Source organism: Drosophila erecta, unplaced genomic scaffold, assembly GCF_003286155.1.
Source record: "Drosophila erecta strain 14021-0224.00,06,07 unplaced genomic scaffold, DereRS2 tig00000055-arrow-pilon, whole genome shotgun sequence".
NCBI classification, from domain to species: Eukaryota; Metazoa; Arthropoda; class Insecta; order Diptera; family Drosophilidae; genus Drosophila; species Drosophila erecta.
Genome location: NW_020825200.1, coordinates 15,030,836 through 15,056,839, shown reverse-complemented (window position 1 = coordinate 15,056,839; position 26,004 = coordinate 15,030,836). Strand labels below are relative to the sequence as shown.

Below are 26,004 nucleotides of genomic sequence, written 5' to 3'. Positions count from 1 at the left end.
AAAAGAAATAAACCTACTATATTTAAATATTTTCGTTCGAGATCTTCCAATATGTCCTTACAAATTAACTCTTTGCTATGCGCTTCCTTGTTCGACTATAAAGCCAAAATTATTTCATTTTTGAAGCAAGCCCACATCTGTTTCATATCAATATTTCTGTAATTTACCGGCAGCCGTACAAGCCCCATAAAATTTACATATATTTTTAGCGGTAAATATATGTGAATACAAACATGTATTTATCGCTAATCTTCATTTACATTTCATATACAAATGAATTGGGCGCCGGATTAGCGAAATAAAAATGAATATTTAAACTGCGGACGTGCGGATAGTCAAGTCAAATCTAACATGAAAGGAACCTTAGCAAAAGGTTCTATACCCTTGCAGTACATCTGTTTATTTATTTATAAATATTTAACAAAAATACAGATGCTTACCGAATAAGAGCACATTACAATCAAAAACTATAAAACTATGATTTCTTTTTTATTATTACACTCGTTACTCGTAGTGAAAGAGGGTATACTATATTCGCTGACAAATAAGTAACAGGCAGAAGAAAGCGTTTCCGACCATACAAAGTCGATCTGGCCAAATTCATCTGTTCGTTCGTTCGTCTGTCCGTATGAACAGGAGTTCACTCCTCGATCTCAGGAACTATTAAGAAAACTTCAGAGACACACACGCATGCCACTCCCACTCTGCCACGCCCACTAAGGGACTCGTTTGCATAAAAAGGACCGAACGGACAGGATTTATAGACTCGGCGGCTAATACTGATCAAGAATATATATACTTTATCTGGTAGCAAATGTCTCATTCATTACGTTAGAAAGTTCTGACCGAAATCAATATGCCCTCTTCAAGGGTATAAAAAGACAACCAGATTTTTTGTCAAGTCCCGAGTGCTGACAGAAGCTTCTTGCTATATATTTTAGGCGAATGTATTATACATATCAACTATTAAACCTGATTTGTATAGAAATCTTACATTTATAAAAGCTGATATAATAAACGGGGTAAATGTTTAATTAGATTTTTAGTACTTGTCTCTTAAAACTATTTGTTTTACCCAAATTGGCAAATACTCAAATGAAATACCTCATGATACAGACAGAACTTGGAAGACACAGATCTAAGTGTTGATCTCATGATGCCAACTAACCGCCAAAAGGCGTTGAAAATATAACCTTCTCATTTCATCGCATTAAAATTGAACTCTAGACCGCAATTTTAGGCGTTTGCCACTATTAAAGTGTAAGTCTATTTGTAAAAATATAATTTCATTCTTAAAAGGATGAACAAATTACGTACCTAAATATTTGAGCATGTTTACCTATTAATATCTTTACAGATACTTCCTTGCTGCAAAGCAAATATTAGAAAACAAATACTTGTATAATTTTAATATATTTATGTTTTATTCACAGTCATTTCTTATCGCTTAATTGGCACTATAGTTTGGCTCGCTCTAACCGAATTTGCCACCTGAAGCAGAGGCGGATGACGATGCAGTAGCGGATCCACCGCCACCACGTCCGCCACCACCTGCCGCTGCCGAGGAAGAGGCAGACGCTGAAGATGAGCCGCCACCGCGGATTCCTGGGCCACCTCCGAATCCTGGGCCACCTCCGAATCCTGGGCCACCTCCGAATCCTGGGCCACCTCCGAATCCTGGGCGACCTCCGAATCCTGGGCCTCCGAACCCTGGGCCACCTCCAAATCCAGGACGTCCACCGAATCCTGGGCCTCCGAATCCTGGGCCTCCGAATCCTGGGCCCCCGAATCCTGGGCGTCCGAATCCAGGACCACCTCCAAAGCCGCCCCGGCCATTGGAATTCGCGTTGGCGTTGGCATTGGCGTTGGCGCTTCCACCAAATTGGGGCAGGGCCGATGCCACAGCCACCAGAACAGAGAGCGCGATGAATAGTTTCATGTTGAGTTGTTGCCTCCTCGAGGGTGATCCAAACACTTGGCCAATGCACCGCCGGACCCGGCTTTTATTCCGTTGCTCGCCGGCGAAGAGATTCGTTGATTGCTCGGTGATCCACCCTGAAGCGTACTCCCTCAGCGGCAAAAGTTGATAAAAATGAGAAAGAAGAGAAAAAACAGAACGAATTATTAATATTTATAGCTCAACTCATTAGCAGGTTCGGGGCGTACGACCGTCGGACCCTACGCTCAACAGACCCGGGCTGCTCGATCCCCCACTGCAACCGGTTAATCCCAATCTCGGGAGCACATAAGACGCGCCCCTTCTCCATCCGTCCGTCGGAGAGGCACCATAACGATGGGCTTGGGACCAGTGATGTCGTGGACCGAGTAGTTAGCTGGATCTATGGGGGTGAGGAAAGATACATGTTATAAAATAGGTGCAGGTAGATTTCCAGAGGAATTCTATTCAGATGATCCCAACTGGAAATCGCAGTGATCAGTTTATGATTAATATAAAAATATAATAAAAATTAAATAAAAAAAAGATCAAATATTAAAGTAATCACATAATAATTATATTAAAACATGCACTTACTTAATGCTGAAGAGTTTACTATTAAGTTTGATATTAGTACAAGCTTTTTAAACAATTGGGAACTAGTTCTGTTTGAGCATCTCTGGGGCGTTATTATTTAAGTTTCACAAACTTATCAAAAGCAGTTGACTGATTTTACTGTCCGCCATAATTTATGCAAATTTTTTGTTGCCTTTCTGCCAGCTGTTTAGCTTTAAACTCTTTCGCCTCGCGCAGCTTTTTAATTGTTTGTTTATATAAAAGATATAACTGAAATGTTAAAAAACGTGTATTTGTCTAAATTCAGAACCTTAATTATTCTAATTAATACGAGAGGCATCATCATGGCAGGAGAAAAACAACATCCCAAAAGCATTATAAATTCAAATGAATCGGCTTGATTAATTTAGTTTGATCGGCATGGGGGCTATGAAAGAGCTATCATCGAAAGAGTGGCTCAACAGACGGGGACTCCCAATTGAAAGTGTGCCAAGTAATGTTATGTGATTTACTCGGCCACATTTGTAAATATGCAAAAGGGAGCTCAAAAGTCTCCTATACTCGAAGCCCGCATCTTTAGCCACATATCTCAGAGCTTTGACAACTGAATGTGCAACTATTTTTATTATTTCTTCCGACTTATTTGGATGAGCCGACGGCAATTTTATGCAGATTAGTCCTCATCGGATGAGAAAACTAACAATATTACTCACCTACACTGTTAATTACAGTTGCATCAGCTTGAGGTAGGTAACAGTCATAACTTAAACAAAATCAGGATTAGCTGTCTTCTGTAAATTATTTACTAAGAAACTGAGAGTTGAAGTACAACTTTGGGTTTGCTTAAACAAATAATTGTTCAAAAATGTATTGCTCTCAGATAATATATCAGTAACTATTTTACTAATCATTCGCTTAGTTAATTAGCTAATTCACTTGGCTAATTAAATTTCAAAAAGGATATGTCGATTTTACCGAAGTATGAATTGTTTTTAAATAAATAATCGCACAAAAATCAGTTTATTACACCTCAGATTGAAGCGATGAAATATTACTAATAATGCTTCTTATTGCATATGTGCTCTTTGTGTGTTTTAAATTTTTTTTTATTTCAGACTTTTTCAGCATTAAGAGTAACTTAACCTCTAAATAATCGACTTTCTTGCAGCTTATCCGTAGAAACCACCGCCGCCAGCGGAGGCGGATGAAGAGGCGGACGAGGAGGCGGCTCCACCACCAGCTGCAGAGGCTGACGAAGAGGCGGAGGCAGAGGCTGCACCACCGCCCCCACCGTGTCCATGGCGTCTTCCTCCGCCAAATCCACCAAAACCGCCATAGGGACCGCCACCGAATCCGCCGCCGTATGGGCCACCTCCGAAACCGCCGCCATAAGGACCACCGCCAAAGCCGCCGCCGCCATATGGACCACCGCCAAAGCCGCCGCCATAGGGTCCTCCGCCGAATCCGCCACCAAATCCTGGACGTCCAAATCCGAATTGCGGTAGGGCCGAAACGGCAGCCACCAGTAGAGCGAGAACAATCAGAGTCTTCATTTCGAGAATTCTTCTTTGAGTTTGATGGATTTTATTTGTTGCGATCGCTGGGTTGTCTGGGCTGGAACTGACGGACTCTCAGGTGAGTCGCTAAAGTATTTATACCCGCTGCATTTTTTCGAAAAGTCGTCACATACCGGCGATCAAATGTTTATAATTTCGGCGGTTGGGCCGATCGTCTACCGGTTTTTTTTTTATTGTGTTCCACCTCAGATCTAATTACACTAAGCAACATACATATTGCTTTTGGGTAAATCGATGACGCATGATATATTGGGAATACATTTACCATTAAGAAATAGTACTGAAAATAAAAATATTGATTTTAATATTGACATCAAACAGGTAGCATTTAATAAAAACATCGCGTAATAAGAGCTCGGATTTTTTACAACTCACAATCAAAACGGTAGCATAAGAGAGGTACTATAATGTACATACTAAACCGATTGGTGCTAAATCTATCCATTTTTTATTATTTTATAAAATAATTTTGTTTTAATTTTGTACTTGCCTTGTGCGTAGTGCCGCCGCGCTAAGCGATGACGTTGTTTACCGGGGGATTCCCATACACACTTCCAAGAAGGCGCACAAACATCGACCCCCACTCAAAAGGTGACCCAGGTGGTAGTGTTTGAAAAATGACAGCCAGCATGTTTACAAGCTGTAGCGATATATATGGATAGCGATTCTTCCTGATCTGCGTAGTTCCCCACCGAGATCAATAGTACTCGTCGCCGGTCGATTTCGATCGTCTAATGCCGATCATCTGACAAGTTCATCTTGAAGACTTGAAGTTTATTCCCCCTATCTTGTTTTGTTCGTCGGAAAGCGGTTTCGATGGCGATGTTTCCAAACAAAACACCGGTCGATTGGAGTGGGCCAGTTGGAGGTGGTGAGATCACTGACTGATCGCCGGTGGCTATTGGGCATTTCTCCAGGTCTCGCGGCCATTCTGCTCAAGAGAAGGTTCAGTCTGCCTCAGAAAGTCTTCAGTTCCGATCGTGCATCAATTATTAAAGTAAAACCGACTAGTCCAAAAAATCTTAACTGAATACAACTTTACTGTACAGCCACTATTTATTGTTAGTTGTGTGTTAAAACGAAATGATCAAGAAATCTACGGCCAGCACATTTCAATTGCTGTATTGATAATTGATTGTATTGATTGATATATGAATCATTAATAATATCAATATCGGTCAGCACTTGTGATCGGTTTCACTAAATGTAAAAAAAAAATATATATTACCGCAGTGAAATCTCTCATTCATGACTAAGTTCAGGTTTACAATCTCTCAGCAATAAGATATGTTGACACTGATCGTTAGTGGGAAAAAATCACACATTTTAATGAGACTAAGCACGATAGCAAACGCAAAATCCCCATAATTCGCGCTCTTAGAGATCTGAGTCTTAACAGTCCATAACAATAAAGTCTCCCATGCGCGTCGAACAAGATTGCAGGGGCTGTTAATTAGTAAAAAAATCATTTATTTTAGAATATGAATACGAAACCCGTTTGGGTGTCGTTACAGCCAACTCTGAGATACAGCTGCGATCGAAAATATGTGTGACGATTAGCGACTCACATCCAAAGGGGTTTTCCTGGCCAGCGTTTGTGAACATCAAATTAGCACCGTCGTTAGAACTCGGTGATTTTGGGCTTCGATTTAGCCAAAGGTGAATATTAGAAATCAAATTTTACTTGTACTTTGAATTCCCAATAAAAAAGGCATTAATTCCCCGCCCATTTGAATATTGTTTTCGTGTTTGGCTTATGCAAAAAGTCCGTAACATAATCCCCTAATGGAACCGGTCGGGCTCGGGATCGTTTATTTATTTATATTTTCTATTTTTTTGCCACATTTGCTATGAGGCTTTTTTCAGTAATTATATAAGTCTGAGCTCCGGGCATTATGTGATTTTTCCCGGACCGACTTCTTCGTGCTCCGTGATTAATGGCAGTGAAATGGCGCAGTATCGCCGCAATTGCCAAAACAATTGATTCGGACTCTTTACATAATTAGCTGTCTAAGCTGGCAATGCAAACGCATAACTTCCGGATAGGAATGCATTTGCGTTGAATAAATAACGAGAGCACTTAAATAATGAACTGCTAGTGCAAATATTTGTATATTAAAATCAATCAAATTCAAATAATCCGAGCCTGGTCAAAATAGAATATTATCGCATTAGCCGGCGGGCAGCATCATTTTCCATGGCGACATGAAATATTATTAAAATGCCAACTAATGAACGTCATGTTAATTATGTAAACACACAAGCGCACACAATCAGTGCCCTGTAATATTTTCGCATTTTAAACGCCGCGGCGTTTATTACTATTGGCATTTCCCATAGTTTTTCCTCGCCACTCCACTCAGCAAATTGAATTTTACCCGCCCGGCAGAGCAAACTTTTCAATTATGCGGCCAAAGGGCTAATGAACAAAGCGATCTGACCAGAAAACCATTTGGCCACCATGTCGATATGGATACGAGCCAGTCCACCACACATCTAGCTCGATTGTGCAGACTGAATTATTTAATTTTAATTAAATGCCGGCCGCCACGTAGTTCCAAAATGTATAGCCTATTTTGAGGCCAGTAGATCGCTTTTGAAATCGAAACCCATTGTCGCATACTTTGAGGCACCACCTGAGATGAGCCGGAGCTCGGAATAAAATCGGCATTGGGGCACTTTGATAAACATTTCACATTTATTTTATGGCCCAACATAAATTGCAGCAAACAAAGGGCCCGGCCATATTGTCAGTTCTACAAAGGCCAACAACTGTTGCAGCAGCAGAAGCAGCAGCAGAAGCAGCAGCAGCAGCAGTGACTGTGGCAAACCGCCAACAGTCTGTTGGCCCAAACTTCCGGTTTTCCCGCTCTTCCGATTTGCCGACTCCATGTTGCAAAACTGCACCGCAGGGGTTCATCGTCCTTGTGCAAATTGGTCTCGCAGTTTATTGCCGACTGCGGACTTCGGACTTGGGACTCCAGACTACAGACTGCAGACTTCAGACCTCGGAGCCCAGGAGCAGATGCTGCTCCTCCGGCAATATACGTGCATTTTCAGCCTGCGAGTGAAGCCAAAGCTGAGGCGAAGGCAAAGGAGCTTGCTTAAGATTTCAATTTGTTGCCATTGTGTGCAACAATTTGCAATAGTAAAACTTAGCTTAATGATAAATGTTTGTGGGGGACACATAAAACTCAAGAGCAGCGCAGTCTGTCCTGGCCATTTAAGAGATTTATGTGGCCATGAGTGGCATCAATGTCTTCGGCCGGCGCAAATACAACTCCAAGCCACACCGCCATTCCCTCTAATAGGCCATTCATTTTGGCGGAACTTTGCATGCCAGATTTTCCGACCGCCAAAAAGGGGGAAACTGCTAAAAGTATGAATTGGTTACCACCAAGGACATCACGTGCCTTTCATACATTTAGTCCGTACTCCTTATCTTAACTTTTAAGGTTTCAAAAAGAAATCAACGAATCCAATAATATCTAAAAATATGCTAAAAAATGATTTCACACCATAATTGTTGAGTACAAAAACTATATTTGATTGGGATTGATGTAATACTTTAAGCCACTGGGAGAATTACAGGTATATTGGGCATTTGGTTCACCAGACTAGCCATGATAGCCGCCGCCTGCTCCTGCTGAAGCACTGGCACTGGCTGAGGCAGAGGCTCCGGAGCCACCTCCGTAGCCACCACCACCTCCTGGTCCGCCTCCGAAGCCGCCTCCAGGTCCGTAGCCGCCACCGCCGCCACCGTATCCACCTTTGAATCCTCCACCGCCTCCGTGGCCTTTGTTCTTGTGGCTTAGACCACCTCCAAAGTGTCCACCACCGGATCCGCCTCCAATGCCGGGGCCAAAGCCTCCAATACCGCCTCCAATGCCAGGGCCAAAGCCTCCTCCTCCGATTCCTCCACCTGGTCCGCCGCCGTGACCTCCGCCAATCACTCCAGCTGAAGATGATGCAGAGCTTCCGGCGTCGCCAATTCCTCCACCGTGTCCAGGACCACCGCCGATTCCACCGCCTCCACCAGAATGGCCACCTCCTCCAGAATAGCCACCGGATCCGAATCCAGGGCCGCCACCTATTCCGCCACCTCCACCAGAATGGCCACCTCCTCCAGAATAGCCACCTGATCCGAATCCAGGACCGCCTCCGATTCCTCCTCCGGAATGGCCACCTGATCCGATTGGACCGCCAACGATTGAGCCTCCGCCTCCAGAATGGCCGACGTAAATAGGTTCTCCGCCCAAATGGCCACCTGTGAAGGGTCCTCCTCCACCAGCGCCACCTCCAAATCCTAAATCACCTCCAGGGCCGAAGCCGCCAGATCCGTGTCCTCCACCACCGTGTCCTCCACCACCATAACCTCCGCCGAGCTTGCCGCCTCCATCGCCGCCGCCAATCGCACCGGCAGAAGCGGACGAGGAAGCGGATGCCCCGGCGTGTCCACCGCCACCACCTCCGCCTCCACCGCCGTAACCTCCGGCGGAAGCCAACGCCACACAAACACTCAGCACTACAAACAGACGCATCGGAACCTTTGCCTGCAGCTTACTAACTCGGCTCCCTGGAAAGATGCCGGCTTTTATAAGAGACTCTCCGATGTGCAAAAAGTACAAATAATTGCAAAATACTTGCAAAAATTTCGTAGAGCGCGAAAAAAGAACAGAACCCAGTCACGTTCCGAATGCTGAGATCCTAGGGTCAAGCCAGGCAAAAACTCAAACTGCACTGGACAACAAAGAATATTAAAATTTATTAATTTGATTAATTAATCATTTCGGTACAATATTGTTTATCATTACTCGTTTGATTTCATATTCATTGTACAACACCTCAAAATATTTACCCATAAGCAGAGAGTTACTAATTTACTATTCTATAGTAGTGAGAATCTTAAAACACTTCTTTAAAACAGTTATTATAGGCATTATAATTATAAATGAGAGCGCACACCTGTTGCACAGTGTAATTTGTACCCGTGGAGAACACAAACGAGTTCCATTTTAATATTCTCGATTGTCTAGAGTCGGAAATTACATTATACCCTAGGGAGAACCGAATATTTGGAAGGCGTGTGCAACCCGCGGGAGATTCATGATAGCCATCAGCAATGATGAATTAACTTAATGATGCCCAGCCCGATTTCCATTGTTTATTAACCAAAATAAACAGATAAGCTAACAGGTATTCCAAATGGAAGATACAATGTGGCTTGAACCTGGATTAGCGCGAAAGAGGGTATTTCGACCTCGTCATAACCCAGTAATCAGACGCTCAGCGTTATGTAAACCATTTTAATCATCGATTGCCTCGGCATCAGTTGCATTGATTCTCGACTCGCCCAAGATTAGATTTATTTTCAATTAGATGATATTCGGAGGCGGTTGATGGTTACGACAATGACCCTTAGGGTCTACGTCACTCTGGTTTGATGGGGTGGCAATATAGACGCAACACAGAGTGATGAATTATATAAAATTATTAAACATTTCCAGGGACCATCGCAATGTTTATTTTGCGAACATTTTAATTAATTAATTAGTACACGATCGTAAAGCACACACTGTCGTAATTTATTGCAGTAGTACTTAATGGTGTTATTATATTCCAAAGTGGCCAAATAAATTTTCTTTTCAACTTGGACTTTGCATTTGCAAAAGGTTTGAGAGTAAAGATAAATAATTATTGGTTAGCGTCACTTTTTTATAAGCTTTAGATAAAATCTACTATGCCAGCTTAATGTTTAGTATAATGTGAACTTTGCCTTTAAAGCTCGAGTTGAAATTTTACATATGCGTTTTAGAAAATCGGCCATTTTCGAATGGCCATGTATTTGAGCCTACTACTTTTCTAAGTCGACTGGTAATTTGCCTTCAAGCTAAGGACATTCGGACATAAACAAGAAAAGAACAATAAATTAAAGAGAGAGAGAAGATTCTCTTGCTTCGTGCTTCACTTTATTCTCAAAAACAGGAAGAGCACATAGAGATAGCAATGGATATGTACTCCTTTTTCGCCGAACTTTCGGGAATTTTCGGCATTTTTATGAGTGTGCAATTTAAGAATAGAATACTTCAAAATATTAAAGCTAACTTAAAATTAGCCAAGGAAAAGACCGCCGCCACGGTTAATGGATCCTCCTAGGTGAGCGCCACCCAATCCAATTCCGGCACTTCCTGTATTTCCACCGAGATTGCCTCCAAGGCTTAGTCCGTTTCCGCCCAAACTGATACTTCCCTGGCGATATCCTCCTTGGCTGGAAGATCCGCTCGATCCCAAAGATGCAGTGCTGCCACCGAGAGAGAGGCTTCCCGAACCCGTAGCAGGTGCCAGTATACCGCTGGCGACTCCATGGGCCAGAGACGCAGCCTCATGGGCACCGGCTAGTCCGATCGATCCAGCTGTGTTAGATTTGTGTCCGTTTGCTCCAACTGACAGGCCATTCGATCCGATTGAAGCTGATCCGGCATTGCCAGAGGATCCGATACTCAAATGTCCGGCATTGATCTTGGATGATCCAGCTCCAGAAGCAGAAGATCCAGAGATTCCGGCTGATCCGATGCTCAAGTGACCAGATGAACCAGTGGCAGAGGATCCCTTAGAGGTGGAATCAGTTGCTCCAATGCTAAGATGTCCAACACCAATAGATGCGCTGTTTGAAGCACCTTGGGATGATCCTGTAGTGCCAGCAGATTGGATATTCAGATGACCAGCACCGATGGAAGCAGAGCCTGATCCGGAGTGCAAGGAGCTCGATCCCGACGATTCAACTTTCTTGTGCTCTGTCTTGATGTGGGCAGATCCCGCGTGTGTTCCAGAGGCTTCAATAGTTGTGGATCCAGAACTAGTGTGGGTATGACCAGCACTAAACTGGGATGATTCGGTTTTTGAGGAATAAGTGGTTTCAGACGATTTAATGTTCAAATTTCCTGCTCCGTGGGAGCCAGCAGAACCAGCAGAACCAGAACCTGTGGCACCTGATGCTCCAATACTCAGCTGACCGGTGGTTGTGCCAGATGAAGAGCCTCCCGTGGATGCATGATACGTGGAGGAAGTTTTCATTGCACTGGCTCCAGTGGCTCCAGTGGCTCCAACATTGAGGTGAGCAGCACCAGCAGAGCCGGAATTTGAGCCAGAGGCTTCAATTTTTCCATGTCCAGCCGTGATCTTGGCAGAACCAGCCTGTACAGATCCAGTATGGTGTGCAGCAGTTGACGAAGATCCGGTGATTTTAGCAGTATTGGCGCCGGAGGTACCAGAGCTGGATCCCGAAATGCCAGATGACCCGATGGTCAAGTGACCAGAACTGGATCCGGAACCAGAGGATGCACCGTTGGCAACGCCGCTGGCAACTTGGTTTGCAGCCTGAACTCCATGAGCGGCAGCAATTGATCCGGCGGAATGGATCACATTGGCTCCGGCTCCTGCAACTCCCAAAACTCCATTGACAGCATGGGCTCCATGAGCGGCACCTGACGATCCTGCTGCTCCTGCACCCGCTGCATTCAGCACTGCATTCGCTGCATCAACAGTAGCCGAGCCGGTGCTATGATGGACGCCACTGGAACCGGACTGGACACCGGAAGAGCCGATGGTCAAGTGTGCGGCATTCGTCTTGGAGCCACTGTTGCCAGTGGATTGAATATTCAAATGTCCAGCTCCAAGGGAAGCAGAACCGGATCCACTGTGTACGTGATCCGCCGCCGTGGAACCTGCAGAGTGCACAGCATTGACCCCAGTCGCAGCAGCTCCCAGCACTCTGTGGGCATCTTGGGCTGCGTGAGCAGCGGCCGCCGATCCGGCAGAGTGCACAACATTAGCTCCAGTTCCTGCCGCTCCCAATATTCCGTTCACTGCCTGAGCTCCGTGAGCTGCGGCTGTATTTCCGGCAGAGTGGACGGTGTCTACTCCAGATCCAGTTGCTCCTAGCACTCCATGGGCAGCCTGAGCTCCGTGATTGGCAGCTGCAGATCCGGCGGAGTGGATTACATTGGCTCCCGTTTCTGCGGCTCCCAATATTCCGTTCACTGCCTGAGCTCCGTGAGCAGCAGCTGTAGATCCGGCAGAGTGGACGGTATCTACTCCAGCTCCAGTTGCTCCCAGCACTCCATTGGCAGCCTGAGCTCCGTGGTTGGCAGCTGCAGATCCGGCGGAGTGGATTACATTGGCTCCAGTCGAAGCAGCGCCCAGAAGGCCGTTGGCAGCCTGGTTCAGAACCGATCCAGAAGCTCCTCTGTTGTACTCCCCACCCAGACTCAATCCAGGCAGGCTTGCTTGAGCAGAGCCACCACCGTTTCCACCTCCAAGTCCAAGGCTGCCACCACCGAAGCCCAATCCGAATCCGGCGGATGCCAAGGACACGCAGCAGGCAGACAGAAGTAAATACAATCCCGCGGGAACCATTGTCTCAATTTTACTAACTGCTTTCCGAGAAAACGGCTAGCTTTTATAGAACCGAAAATACGCCTAGCAGTCATGACTTCAAAGCCACTACAGGTAAGCTTCGCTACGCCGAACTCGCCATTACCCTATACCTAACAGCTCCAACTAAATTAGATTTTGTTAGGAGCTCATTTCATTTCGCCATCTTAATTTGTTGATATCTGAAATAAAATTACTATTATTAACTCAAATGATCTCTTGTAGACAAGCTAAAAGACTTGAAATGGCAAAACTTTAAACTATTTGATTTGTACACTAACAGAGGCTAAACTGTAAGTCAACAAATTTGGTGACGATTTCTTTGCTAATTAATTCGAAAAAAACAGAGACAAACCAGTTTCTTAACATTTATCATAGTTTTTTGACTGGGAGGTGCTTATTCTGCTTAGGGGATTCACTAATGTATAAATATAACACGTGCTATGAAGAAGTTGCCAAATTAAGGTCAATCCGAGCTTGGAGAAATAGCCAAAGGGAACTTTCCACTCATTTAATTTGTATCATCTTGCTTAAAATCCAGCTTAATACCATAAAGGTACTTTGTAGGTTTCATTACCCTATAGTTTACCTTAAAATCTTCAACTCATGCTCATTAAAATATACAGAGTATTCTGGCATCGCATTAAGTTATTCAAGTTATTCGTGCCTATTCTATCCCATAATTAATTTCCCTCGCCCAAGCATCTTAAAATTAGCATTATTTTTACATCTGCTATGGCGACTATGGTAGTCGTCAAAAATAATCGGATTCTCACTAATATTTCATATGTGTGACCTGTTGAACAAGACTTACAGCTTAAATACTGTACGCGGAAGTTTTTCTATAGATAATAATACGTCTAAGTAGAGAACTTGGCTAATTCGGCTCTGTACAATCGATCTGAGCCACGAGCCAGTTGCCATTGCCGCCAGCTTAAACACTGTTTTTCACTTAACTTGGCTGCTGGTGTTGCAGGAAAAGCGCAGCTGAGCAGAGCTGAGCTCCACCCAAATGCAAATGGCAAGACAATGTGGGCTAAGAGCCCAAGGAAGTGGAGCTGCCTGGAGGGCGGGAAAGGCGGGAAATGCGGCAGCTTCTTGGCCCCGGTGTCAGCTGTTGGCCCACTTGAAAGCACTGGGGAAAATGGAAAATTGTGCTCACAGGAAATCTGCTTACAAATGCATGTATCTTGGCCCGCCAGCTGGCTGATGCTGATGCAAAATCTGTTACGGCTTTTGTGGGGCGAAAGAAACACTTGACTTCCGCTTCCGCCGGAGTTGCCCATGCACACTTGAGAATGCGAAATGCTATGCAAATACGGGCATCTTTTCCATATTTAAAGCCAAGTACAACGACGAGCAAATAAATAAATAAATATTTAAATTGGGAGTAGCCAAGTAGCTTTGTTATTTTTAATATGAATCTGATATCGACACGGTGTGTTATGTTTAATTATACACTTTTAGGCACAGATTTCTCCGAGACAAGAAAACTAAATGCTAATGCGAAATGCTAATAAATACGAAGCTCTGATTTTTGCTTATATTATTGTCCAAATAAATACTTATAATTACGAGGTCAATTTAACATACTCAAGACCGCATGAATCTTCGCCGGACTTCCCTTTTGGATCGATTAGCCTCTTCTTGCGAGCCCTCAGGCAGTTTTCCGAGCACCTGCAGCATTCGCCGGTAGAGCATTTTCCGCACATCGATGGCCCAGAGGAAGTCCATGTGGTTGAACTCCTTCTGCGGCACCAGGTACTTCCCCGTCACGTTGCCCAGGTCATCGCACATGGACTCCACATCCCTGGGGTGGCATAGCAGATCATTGGTGGAGTAATACACGAAAGTGGGCACTGTCACCAGACTCAGGTTGTAACGAGGTGGCAGGTGATCCCTGTACAGCTGCATATTCTTGTTCGAACTGTAGCTATACGGCGCAAAGCGACCGCTCTTGATGATCTGGATGAAGTGCTTCACCTGCTTGGCAGCCACTCCCGCCGGATAGTGGCCCAGAATCACGGGGAACATTTTCTGCAACACATCTCGGAGGTTAATCTGTACTCTGCTTGTAAGTCAAGCTTAAGGTTACCCTGTTGAACTCGTTCCAGTTGCGACCCACGATTCCAAATACAGCCTCGATGCACAGGCGTTCCGTCTCCTCCGTCATCCGACACAGAAACCGGAACTCCCCGTTGAACATCTCTCTAATCGAGCTGCCTACCAGGCTCTAAAAAAATGCATCATAAATTGAATGGCAACAAGAGGATTAGGCTGCTTGGATTTAAGAATAAGATACATATGGTCCTAACAGGATGTATCGCAGAGTGGTCCTAACTATTTCCAGCCAAAAGAAAGCACTTGTATGAATCGCCACCGATGCTTTCCCGTCTCCTACCATGATTCAACCTGCTCCACATCATGTTGTTTCAACGTTACTCACATTAAAGTACAGACTGATGGCCCGGATGTAGGGATGGTCCTCGGTCTCCTTGGCATAAACGGCGGGGGCGAGGGCCTGCATGGAGACGACCTTGGCGTTGTAGGCGGGACGCATGGAGCACATCACGAAGAAGGAGGTGCATCCCTGCGAGTGGCCGGCGTAGTGCAGCTTCGGGAATCCAGTGACCTTTAGCACGTGATCAATCATCGCGGGCAAGTCGTACACGCCGATCTCGTGCCAACTGAAGTCCCAGAACTTGGACTCGTCCGGGTCGAGGGTGGTGTGGTTTCTCGAGTAGCGATTGCCCCGCGCGTTTCCCAGCCAGACATCGTAGTTGTGGTCGGCCAGCAAGTAGGCTGCAAAGTGGACTTCGCTCGTAATCACTTGGCCATTAATCACGGACGACGCGGATGGCACTTACCCAGGCTCACGTTGGGGCCCATTACCACAAATCCCGCCGAGCTGTCCACGAGTCCGTGCTGCAGGAGGAAGGGCGGGGCGCCCTGCTTGCGGATGCGGTGCATGGTGAGAATGTATCCGTCCTCGGTGGTCACATGGTGCACCTCCGCCTCGTAGCCGTACTTGGCGATTAATTTGTCCTGTTGACGAAATGGGTGAGAAGTGATGATAATGGCCGCACCGAGAGGAGTAATCTTCCACTTCGCAATGAGAGCATTTTTCGGTAATAATTGCTGTCTCTTTAAGATATAGATATATGTTTAAATTTACACGATGAGATAATGTGTTCAGGTTCTAAAAGTACACATAAATAGTTACGCTTAACCTTTGTAATCACTAAACAAAATGGATTTAAAGCAACAATAAAATTATTTAATAATAATAATTTAATAAATCTTTAAATAATATTAATTACTGAAAAGTCAAAAATGACATCTTTTCCTATTTTTGTATATCATTGGAGCAGTTTAAGTTTATATCTAACCACACTGAGAGTCGAATCTTGCTTGATGTTCTTGCGCTGCAGTCGATCCTCCGGCGTTTCGTCCTCGACGCTCTCCTCCTCCTCTTCCTCCTCCTCCTCGTCCTCTTCGTCCTCCTCGCCGCCAATCAGCTGGCCTTGGATTCTGGAGATGAACACACAGAGCCCCAGGAGCAGGATCAGACGCATCCTCAGGCTGCACCGCATCTCGCTTTAGCCACAAGTATCTGCGAGTTTCACTTTCACGGAAGCGAATCTCTTCGAGGAATTCAACCTCAACCTCAACGCAGCGCGACGCGAACTCAACTGAAGACCAATTCGAAAACTGTCAACGGTTCGAACCACCGATTACAAAAACCACACCGACCAACTTCTGCAGAGACCCTGCAGCAAATACAAAATACAAAAAAAAAAATGAAATAATAAAAAGAATGCCGAAATACGAAAAACTTTCGATCAGACAACAACATTGCGCACTGTGACGTGTTAGCTTCTTTTGTTTACATTTCGATTGCGTTTTACCTTTTCGGCCAGTTAATTAAATATGGGTACAAATCAGAGGGTATGCGAGGGGAGGGTATACTTCGAATGCGTAGGGCGTATCAATCGGAAACAAGAAACTTATCAAGTGCAGCAAGTACAGTGAAGCGTCGAGCCGGAGACCTAGTCATGTCAAATTAAACCATGTTCAATGGAGCCACCGTTTATCTTATCAAGCACAAATGTTCACAAAACCTACGCCCTTTTTTTTACGATGACACAATGAAATACTTGTATATAAGGCATCTAATGGCTCTGTGTTATGCAAATCCAATTTTGATTAAGTGCTGAGAAAAACAGAAATCAAGGAGATTTGGGTTGCTTCTGATAATGAAGATATTAAAAGTACTTTGCTTATGAGCTGGACATACCACCCACCGTTGTTAAGTCAGTCCAAACATTTCCACTAAGGCAATTATCATTATTTATCGTCTCTCATTTGACCATCGAAATGGCTTGATAACCGAAACCTTTTTGGCTAAGCCCACCACAACAGATAGTTTTATTGTTGGCCATCAAAAGAAAGTAAAAGTGTCGACCAGTTGTGGCGGCTGCCTTTTTGAATTATGCATCTATATGTATATTTTTTATGGGTTGGCTACCGCATTACATAATTGCCATTTTGGACGACTGCCAAGGTAAATAAAGCATTTCGCTGGGCAATTATTTTCTGTTATTTCCATTATAATGGGTCTTTTTTATATTTAGCGGTCATTCAATTACGTAGGGCAACCGCCCCTCGAGAAACTGTTCCATTTGCTCGATTAATTTGTCGTTGACCAGACTCTTGACATCGCCGGACATCAGGAAGTCCAGGTGATTGAATTTCCTGGAGTTAATCCTCCGCACACTCCTCACCGACCTCAGCATTTTGGCATATATGGCATGGACTCCTTCCGGCGTGGCAATGGCATCGGTCTCCCCGAAATACAATATGATCGGCACTGTGATCTGGGTGATATTGTAGCTGAGGGCCTCCACGCTGCGATATACTTGCAGGTTCTCCGCCGTTCCGAAGTCGTAGGAGATGAAGTCGCCCGATTTCCATATCTGCTGCAAGTGTTTGATCTCCCTCGGGGAGCCGCCTTGCAGTAGATACTCGTAGTTAAAGGCTTCCAACAGCTGAGCAGGGAAGTGTTTTGCTTATTGGTATTCCTTAGATTCATATTAATGGTTACCTTGTTGTTGTTTTGGGCGCTGCCTGCCAACTGCTTGGCGTAATATTCGCAAAGGTCTCGTTTGGCTTGGCATATTTTTCGAAAGTAGCCAGGTGGAAAGATCTCGAACTTATTTGCCTTTTCGCGTTTCTGGAATTGGGAAAAATAGCTGTATTGCAAAGTAAGGAACGTTCGGACCGAAATGATTCTTTCTACAGAAACTACAGAACTTTAAAGTAGTTATTACACTATTAGTGCGCCAACAGTTCAATATTTAGCTTATCTCTCTAACCAAAGGCTCTTTATAGAAAATTTCCACTGAATAGATTCCACTCAGCTGACTTGTTTCGCTTTCCCAAGCGTCAAGATCCACCAAAACATACCTAAAGTCACACCAGGGGGTTATCACCGAGTGTACTCATTTCTCTAAATAATCTCAAAGTCTCTCCTGCTCTCGGAGGTTCCCTATCTCTATCTCCGGGGCGATGTCAAGTGGTCGGGGTGTTATCAGCAACACTGAGAAAAACATATGCTTTCCTCGAGCAAACAACTTTGTAAAACCCTAAGCTAAATCAGGATAGCTGGGCTCCGCATACCTTATATGCGTACTAATGTAATGTAAAGTAGGAAACTAAAAGCAATAAATATGTGCTTCAAAGCTAAGCAAATTTCCTGAAGTGTATCATCTGGAAGAGGTCTTGGCAGTGCTCTCGGTCCCAGCTTCAGTCACTGCGTGATGTTCAGACTAAGCTATCGACTGCCCACCGCCCTCGGCGGTCTGCGCCACGCCTCCTCCGCTGCCGGCGAGGGTCAGCGCACCGCCCTCTACGATTTCCACGTGCAGAGGGGCGGCAAGATCGTGAACTTCGGCGGCTACGCCCTGCCGGTTCAGTATTCGGATCAGAGCATTATAGCCTCCCACCTGCACACCCGCCAGGTGGGCTCCATCTTCGACGTGTCGCACATGCTGCAGACTCGGGTTTTCGGCAAGGATGCGGCCGCCTGTCTGGAGTCCATTTGCACAGCGGACATTTTGGGCACTCCGGAGGGCAGTGGTGGCCTCACCGTCTTCACCAACGAGGCGGGCGGCATCCTGGACGATCTTATCGTGAACAAAGTCAGCGAAAAGGAGCTGTATGTGGTCTCCAATGCGGCGATGAAGGAACAGGACATGGGCATAATGAGTGCAGCAGTGGTAAGTTGAAGTCGTATTGCACTGCGCTAGATGGATAATATATGTTTCGATTTCCCAGGACAACTTTAAGTCCCAGGGCAAAGATGTAACAATTGAATTCCTCACACCCACCGATCAGTCCCTAGTTGCCGTCCAGGGCCCTCAGGTGGCAAAGGAGCTATCGAAACTACTTGCCAAGGAAGCTGCTCTGGATCAGCTCTACTTTATGAGTTCCCTCGTCACCAGCTTTGCTGGAATACCCAATGTCCGGATCACGAGATGTGGCTACACCGGGGAGGACGGTGTGGAAATATCGGTGGAATCTGGCCAGGCACAGAGGCTCACAGAATCCCTTCTCGAGAGTGGAGTCCTCAAGCTTGCTGGTCTGGGCGCCAGAGACTCCCTGCGATTGGAGGCGGGTCTCTGCCTGTATGGCAGTGATATCGATGCCAAAACAACACCCGTGGAGGCGGCTCTGGCCTGGTTGGTATCCAAAAGACGCCGCACCACCCGAGACTTTCCAGGAGCTGATGTGATCCTCGGCCAGCTGAAGGAGGGCGTCAGCCGCAGGCGGGTGGGTCTCCAGATGCTGGGTACCAAGCCACCGCCAGCTCGTTCCGGAGTGGCCATCATTAGCCAGGGTCAGCAGGTGGGTCAGGTGACCAGTGGCTGCCCAAGTCCTAGTGCTGGACGCAACATTGCTATGGGATACGTACCGGAGAACCTAAAGGCACCTGGCACAAAGGTGGAGCTCAAGGTTCGAGACAAGCTCTACGAAGCCGAAGTCACCAAAATGCCTTTTGTAAAAGCAAACTATTATAACAGGCCAAAGAAATAAATGTGCTTAATAATTCGATAATGGTCAAGTTGAAAGTTGAGGCTTGGGCTTGATAAGTTAATGATTTTCAGAATCTTGAAGTTAGAGTACAAAACACCAAACCCGCTAACTATGCATTGAGACTCCCAGCACTTACCTTGACAAACTTCATGAGGTGGCGCACCTGGAAGGAGTCGAACCTCACCTGGCGATGCAGTCGAGCCAGAGGTGCCAGTGCCTGGATGAGCTGTATGCGCTGGCTAAAGCGTGGATGCAGAGCACAGAGCACCAGGAACGCATTAAAGGCCTAAGAGCGTTTCTTTAAGCATGAGTTAGCCAGCGGACCCGCCGTCCTCACCTGGGAGTGTCCAATTAGTACCACCTGCTGGTGTATTCCCCCCTCATCCGCCCCAGAACCTCCTCTGCTGGCCCGGTGCTCGCCGCCTGTGACCTTCGCCATGTGGTCAATTATGGCCGGCAAATCGTAGGCGCCATGCTCGTGGAAGCTGAAGCGCCAGAACTCGACCATCACGTCGGTGAAGTCGATGTGTTGCCGTCCGTAGGGCGCCACTCCGCGCAGATTCGCGAGCCAGACGTCGTATTCGCGGTGGTGCAGCTGGAAGGCTGTACACGGAAAAAAATATTGGGTTTCCTGCACAGACACTCGTACATCGAAGTGCATTCAAGAAAGTGCTTGCAATTAAAATGATAGTGACAAACCCACTGACAATGAATTTCTTTAGAGATCTAACTACTGTCTAAAGTGCCTTAGGTGTGCTTTAAGTGTACGCATGTTACCGGAAGTGCCCACTGGCTTACCCAAACTCCGTTCAGGCCCCATGCAGACCCATCCCAGGGAGGAACCCAGCAGTCCGTGGACCAGGAGCACCGGTTTGGCTCCCAGACGTGGCAGACGCTGCACCTGCAGCTGGTAGCCATCCGCCGTGGTCACATTGTGCACTTCGTGGCTGACATTCTGGGCCTCCAGCCAGTCCATCTGATAGCGATGCATGGAATGCTTGCTTTTTTTAAGTGTATTTGGGCGAAGTGAGTGTAGTCGCTATTGGCCCGACACTCACCGTAGTCCACTTGTAACGTGACTCCGGCGGAGAGGAGTGGGCAGTTCTGCCAATGGCACACACGATGAGCATTACTTTGATGGCGCCGATGCAGCCTAACCCACCCATTTCACCCTTTCAACTAAATCGAGAGTCAGCCCCACATGGATGCACTAATTGCCCGGTTCCCCAGATCATCTTTACACCTGACTAGGCCAAGCACGCAAAAATGAAATTTATCGAGCAAAATGGTTAAGCTAACAATCTCACATATTTCAACCGGCCTATTATTAAGTATTTAAAATATATAAAATCTGAATCTGAATGATTTCAAAAGCACTTACGATGAACTATTAAAAAGATTACTGAACCTCAATTTGTTGTTAAGCATTAGCATTAAAGACTTACCCAAATGTGATGTAATTCAACTTCAAACAATACACTTTATTCCCTACATCCAGACAAGTGCCAGGCAATGCAATTCGCAATTCCCAATTAAATAAAGCTTAATGGAAAGCTTAAATAAAATAGATTGAAACCATCCGCACACATCCGCATCCGCAGTGGAATCCGTATGGCAACACTCACAATTAATTGCAGTCCCCTGGTCTTATCACTCAGCAATATTCATACTCGCAAAGGGGAAAAGTCTGCGAAAAAGGAAAATGGGAGGCACTCGGCCATCCAGCTGCAATTGCAGCTCAGGAGCAGACCGCTCCCCAGTCCACGTTTGTTTACTTATCGCTGGGAGATTACAATTGACTACCCGGAGAACAAAAAATCGCGGCGAACTTTATTAAAATTACGCTCGAAAGTGACGGGATGGGTAAGGAAGCAGCCGAATAAAAGGCCAAAGCCAGGAGCAAGCGCCAAATTAAATGGAATACAAAAATGTGAATGCGAAAAATAACCACAAGGCTACGGGTGGCAAGGTGTGGGGTTCGCGAATGCGACTGGCAGCAAAGGACATGCACTGGCCACAGGTCCTGGGCCCAGGATCCAGGATCCACGGCTGCCCATTCAGCTTTCTTCCCGTCATATATTCCCGGCTACATGCGGCTCTTTCGGCCATTTGGGCAACCGCAGCCATACGGCTTTGTTTTTTGGGCATCTCTGCCAGGAGCCTGGAATCCTGGCATAAAGGCGGCGGCATCTGTGCGCAGTCAACGGGATGCAAAAGTGCAGTCGATTAACGGATGTGAATAAAGGGTGCGAGATCCACCGACCGCCCCTGAACGTCGGAGGGGGCGTGGCATGTCGGCGCTGGCATATGTATGAATTTTTATTAAATTTAATAAAGCTGCAATTATGCAATTTACTTTGTCTGCATTTGTCACGCCCGCGCGGCAGTCAGTTGAAAATTAATTTGGCTGCGGTTACTGAATTTTAAAAATGCATTCTACGAATTCATGAAGCGGTGACCAGAGTTATGCAGACTCGTGGTAGATGGAAAGCGGTCAAGTCGATACTCCACATGGAAACAAGCTCAAATGAACACTTATTTAAGGAGATATTTCAAAAGGGATACAGTTGCTTTAATCGTAGTTACTTAATGAGGTATTTTAACAAAATAAGAAACATATAATATTGCGTACTTTTAGACGCCTGAAGTGCTATTTATAGAATTCAAAGCGGAGTTGACTTGTGACACCCCCGTAAATGTACCTTCGATACGGTACGATAAGAGGACAAACACCCCAAAGATACAATTTAAAATTTGCATTCATGCGAAACACACATCATCGCTTAGATGATTTCCCACCCATGGAACTTTGCACAATTACACGTATTTATCTGCTCTAATGACACTTTTTACGCCCCGTAAAACATGAGCCATAAACGGGGCTGAATGGAGCGAACTCGGCACGCATCAATTGACATTTTTGGTAGGAAGGTGGGTTGGGGCGCCAGCAATGGGCCAAAACGACTGCGATTTGATGGGAAAATCATTATGGCGAGTAAATAACGTGGAGGTAAACAAGTTTGCGGCAAAACAAGGAAAGGCCAGACAATGGGACGTGAAAAATGAAAATAGTAATGAAAATGGTGATGGCAAACAAAAGTCAATCACCGTCGTTGTTGTCGAAGGAAATTGTCGAAAATATTCGCAAAAGGAATCGCAGCAAAAGACACTTTGTATTATTAAACGGCAGATAGACAAATCAAAATGCGACGAGGGTGACAATGGCGACGGCTGGTTTTCCGCTTCCCCCCTGACTTTTCACTCCCGTTTCCGCTGCGCTTTTCCGGCAGGTGGAAATTCTCGCAGAGACACAACCGCACACGAAATCAATGTAATTGACGAACTCACTGGCACTGGCTGGGTAAGTGAGTGAATGAATCGTGTCGTTTATTGTGGCAACAGCTTTTCAGGGGGCTCGCCTTCGATTTCCCTTCTTCCGCAGAGTTTTCCTTTGCCATTGTTTGTCTTTCAACTCAATTGCATGGCAACTTTCGGTGGGTCGTCTCCGTTTTCCGCCTACGGAACTCGCTTCTGTATTTGTTATTATTTCCTATGCCTGACTGTGAATTGCTTTTGAAATGTTTGCGTGCCATTTGCTTTGACAGTAAAAGCTGCTTAATGATTTCATTTTGGTTATAAATAGGATTTTTGCCTGAAAATGCTCGAAGAAAAAGACTTTGTGCTCACTTGGGGTAGGTTATGTGAAATGCGATTCAAGTGTGCTATCCACGTTCATTCACACAGTGAATAATTCAATTCATATCGTAACCTGTAGTCATTCCAATGCAATTTTAAAGATCTTCCGCCTTGGCAAACTTCTAACTGCTCAATTTAAAATTTCCTGTACAGGGATAAGCTTCAATATCTACTTAGCACTGAAATTTTGGAAAGTTCAAGCCTTTATTAGCTATCAAGTGCCCGGCATTTATTCGCCGAATTATGTGCGCCTTTTAAATAAACAAAACGTGAGTTTTCGAGCGGAATTAAAGCAAGTTCTGCCAGCAAATTTCCACGTTACCGTGTCCGAGCCAAGGAAAATTCCATTGGCCCGGCGCAGCAACAAGGGCGAAGTTTTCACATTTTTGTTTAACATTTTCCAAATGCCGTTTTATATATTTTTTTTTACACTTTTATGCATAATGGAATTAGTTAAATTTCTCTTTGCAGCGAAACTTTCGCTGAACTTGGGCCAAAAAGTTTGCTTCCTGTTTTCCCCCTTTTCTGAAATGTTATGCGTTTCTGATGACGTTGTAGAAAACGTTTCCGTTTTCCGAGCCTGCAACGTAAACTTCTTAACTTAGAACAACATTGGGCTCGCCACTCGCTCGAATTTTAATTAAAATATTTATGAATTTGTCTCGAAGAGAAACCAAATTGACAAGAAAAGCAGCCAAGAAACGTGCGCATAGTATCTTGATTCCGGGCTAAATGAGTCAAAAGAATGGCCAAGAGAAATGAGCCATCTGGCCGAGATTAATGCCAACTGTGAATTGAAACTCAAAGTCTCTCATGTGAATGAGTTTCTAATTAAGCCAGGCAAACTGGAAGCCTCACGCAAGTCAGAACAATAACAATCAAGTCGACGTATATATTTTGCAATTATACTTTTTATTCTCGTAAAACGAACGGCGTATATATTGCTATGATGTCACTCCATCAGGCACCCACTGAAAATAATTCATTAAATTACACTGAATACGTCACTTGAGAAATGCAACTTTCAGTTACCGGTATGAAAATCGCATTCGAGGAAATCCCCCTATTAGCCATTAAAGTCTAGACTATTGTGAGTTCGTATTTCACACAAACTCACCGATACAGGCAATTATTTATTTGCATATTTAACACCGACCGGCTAATAAATAATCATTATGGCCTTTTATTTCGCTTTTTGCGTTGATTACTAGCAGTTCTGAGACAATCCGGGTTGTCTAACCAGAAATTATCCAGCTAAGTGATCTTCAATTTGTTTAAGGCAATTAGCCAATGTTTATTGTTTTCCGTTCCGAGTAATCGACAAGTGTTTGATGCTGAAGGAATTAATCAGCGTTTTAGTATAAATATAAGTTCTGAAACGGTCGGTCTGAAGGTCGGAGTACAAAAAGAATGGAGATATCAGGCTATTTGAAAGAAGTGAGCTGCGTACACGTTTTGCCAATAAGCATACTGAGCTCTGTGAGCTCTTATTTTGCAACTAGTTCAACAACTGTTGAACATTTAAGGACCTCGTTTCGCAGAACCCACATATTGAACACATACCCCAACAATTTGCATTTCTTTATGGCCCTCAGAAGTATTTTTCAGCCACACTCCCCCACTCTCGTTACGCAACGCAAACAGCTTCCAACTAGAGCTCGACTGGCTGCTTTATGTCTTTCCATTATTGATGACTTAATTCCGCTTGATTTATTGAGGCCACAAACAGCCGGTCAGCGAGCCATGTTCTGCAATGGCCGGAACCAGGAGTCAGGACCTGGCCAGGATCCCATTTGGTATGCACACGTTCTGGGCCAAATGGAAGCACTCGCTGGAGAGGCCGGATAAAGCAGACCCAGCAGCTGTGCTTCTCCAGAACGTGTTTAATAAATAAGCCCAGTTAATATGGCGCAAAGAGTTGGGGCCAAAGCAATGTAAGTCGAACCCACATAATGTAGAATTTAATCACCCGCACACAGCGCAAAACGCATTGGATTTATATTGGACATATATTTTATAAACATTTTATGAAAGCTTGAAACCCAAGTAGTACATCATCTAAAAATAGGTAATAATATTATTAAAATGGGAAATTCCAATTTTATATATGCTCTAAGTCCAAGTGAGAAATATTTTATTACATATTATAAGATAACTAATTATTGGCTTACTAAAACAGCTTATAAAATGGACGGAACTTACCTACATGACATCTACAATTATAGTTACTAGTATGGGGCAACACCTAGCCGATTTCTCCCTGTGCATGCCTCAAATGCACTTGGCATTGTCTGAGCAGTATTTATTTCCGAGTTACCCTTCTCGGTGCATCGACCTCTTTGGATGGGCAACAGTTAATGATGTTAACAGGGGGCTCGGGCCATGAATGGCCAGCGGCAACGGTGCATTCAGCCGTTCCTCCATTGATCACCTAGAAAGGATGAAAAACGAGCTGTTTTCAGATGGAGATACTGCCACAAAAGTTCAGATAGAGGAGCATGCGGTGTAATCGAAACGGGCGCAAACTCGATTGCTGCACGGTAATTAAAATTTAATCATTGGACATTAGTATTCCCATGCTCGCCGAGGTTGCTGTGGGCGACTGGGCGTGGCTGGGGCGTGGTCGATAATGCTGCGATGGAGGCTTAGCCAAATGGACGCGTTCGATGGACGGGAAGTGGAGGGTAGGGG

General features: G+C 45.1%; 6 protein-coding genes across 8 annotated transcripts; 1 reads left to right on the top strand and 5 right to left on the bottom strand.

Moving 5' to 3' along the window:
• Positions 1-3,596: 3,596 nt before the first annotated feature.
• LOC113564079 (glycine-rich cell wall structural protein 1) lies at positions 3,597-4,173 on the bottom strand. The gene has a single exon (XM_026978792.1). It carries the CDS (start codon positions 4,063-4,065, stop codon positions 3,682-3,684), a length of 384 nt encoding a protein of 127 aa, XP_026834593.1. The 5' UTR covers positions 4,066-4,173; the 3' UTR covers positions 3,597-3,681.
• Positions 4,174-7,612: 3,439 nt separating this feature from the next.
• On the bottom strand, positions 7,613-8,666 carry LOC6542183 (glycine-rich cell wall structural protein). The gene has a single exon (XM_001969901.3). It carries the CDS (start codon positions 8,628-8,630, stop codon positions 7,707-7,709), a length of 924 nt encoding a protein of 307 aa, XP_001969937.1. The 5' UTR covers positions 8,631-8,666; the 3' UTR covers positions 7,613-7,706.
• Positions 8,667-10,018: 1,352 nt separating this feature from the next.
• LOC6542250 (uncharacterized transmembrane protein DDB_G0289901) lies at positions 10,019-12,517 on the bottom strand. Its single transcript, XM_001969900.3, has one exon. It carries the CDS (start codon positions 12,502-12,504, stop codon positions 10,201-10,203), a length of 2,304 nt encoding a protein of 767 aa, XP_001969936.1. The 5' UTR covers positions 12,505-12,517; the 3' UTR covers positions 10,019-10,200.
• Positions 12,518-13,916: 1,399 nt separating this feature from the next.
• On the bottom strand, positions 13,917-16,435 carry LOC6542258 (lipase 1). Its single transcript, XM_001969899.3, has 5 exons — positions 15,912-16,435; positions 15,390-15,567; positions 14,969-15,324; positions 14,618-14,755; positions 13,917-14,559 (listed from the first exon to the last, which is right to left on the bottom strand). The coding sequence occupies exons 1-5, from the start codon at positions 16,113-16,115 to the stop codon at positions 14,116-14,118; spliced, it is 1,320 nt and encodes a 439-aa protein (XP_001969935.1). The 5' UTR covers positions 16,116-16,435; the 3' UTR covers positions 13,917-14,115.
• A 565-nt stretch (positions 16,436-17,000) lies between these two features.
• Positions 17,001-20,783, bottom strand: LOC6542323 (lipase 1). 3 transcript variants are annotated; one of them, XM_001969897.3, is made up of 6 exons: positions 20,676-20,783; positions 20,416-20,593; positions 19,955-20,220; positions 19,754-19,903; positions 17,627-17,755; positions 17,001-17,570 (listed from the first exon to the last, which is right to left on the bottom strand). In XM_001969897.3, the coding sequence occupies exons 1-6, from the start codon at positions 20,781-20,783 to the stop codon at positions 17,160-17,162; spliced, it is 1,242 nt and encodes a 413-aa protein (XP_001969933.1). In that variant the 3' UTR covers positions 17,001-17,159. The 3 variants fall into 3 exon arrangements, 1 of the variants encoding a protein (XP_001969933.1); XR_003407800.1 differs by lacking the exons at positions 17,001-17,570; positions 19,754-19,903; positions 19,955-20,220; positions 20,416-20,593; positions 20,676-20,783 and adding an exon at positions 17,853-17,913 and having other exon boundaries at positions 17,686-17,755; XR_003407801.1 differs by lacking the exons at positions 17,001-17,570; positions 19,754-19,903; positions 19,955-20,220; positions 20,416-20,593; positions 20,676-20,783 and adding an exon at positions 17,853-17,927 and having other exon boundaries at positions 17,705-17,774.
• LOC6542093 (aminomethyltransferase, mitochondrial) lies at positions 18,330-19,638 on the top strand. The gene is made up of 2 exons (XM_001969898.3): positions 18,330-18,800; positions 18,859-19,638. Exons 1-2 carry the CDS (start codon positions 18,342-18,344, stop codon positions 19,615-19,617), a joined length of 1,218 nt encoding a protein of 405 aa, XP_001969934.1. The 5' UTR covers positions 18,330-18,341; the 3' UTR covers positions 19,618-19,638.
• Positions 20,784-26,004: the final 5,221 nt, after the last annotated feature.

Coding starts and splice junctions, on each gene's coding strand:
- LOC6542183 (XM_001969901.3), bottom strand. CDS start 8,630: ATGCGTCTGTTTGTAGTGCTGAGTGTTTGTGTGGCGTTGGCTTCCGCC.
- LOC6542323 (XM_001969897.3), bottom strand. CDS start 20,783: ATGGGTGGGTTAGGCTGCATCGGCGCCATCAAAGTAATGCTCATCGTG. Junction 20,221..20,415: donor GGGGCCTGAACGGAGTTTGG/GTAAGCCAGTGG, acceptor TTCCGTGTACAG/CCTTCCAGCTGCACCACCGC. Junction 17,571..17,626: donor GCGCCCAAAACAACAACAAG/GTAACCATTAAT, acceptor TTCCCTGCTCAG/CTGTTGGAAGCCTTTAACTA.
- LOC6542250 (XM_001969900.3), bottom strand. CDS start 12,504: ATGGTTCCCGCGGGATTGTATTTACTTCTGTCTGCCTGCTGCGTGTCC.
- LOC6542258 (XM_001969899.3), bottom strand. CDS start 16,115: ATGCGGTGCAGCCTGAGGATGCGTCTGATCCTGCTCCTGGGGCTCTGT. Junction 15,568..15,911: donor AAGATTCGACTCTCAGTGTG/GTTAGATATAAA, acceptor TTTCGTCAACAG/GACAAATTAATCGCCAAGTA. Junction 14,560..14,617: donor ACTGGAACGAGTTCAACAGG/GTAACCTTAAGC, acceptor GATGTGTTGCAG/AAAATGTTCCCCGTGATTCT.
- LOC113564079 (XM_026978792.1), bottom strand. CDS start 4,065: ATGAAGACTCTGATTGTTCTCGCTCTACTGGTGGCTGCCGTTTCGGCC.
- LOC6542093 (XM_001969898.3), top strand. CDS start 18,342: ATGTTCAGACTAAGCTATCGACTGCCCACCGCCCTCGGCGGTCTGCGC. Junction 18,801..18,858: donor GCATAATGAGTGCAGCAGTG/GTAAGTTGAAGT, acceptor TCGATTTCCCAG/GACAACTTTAAGTCCCAGGG.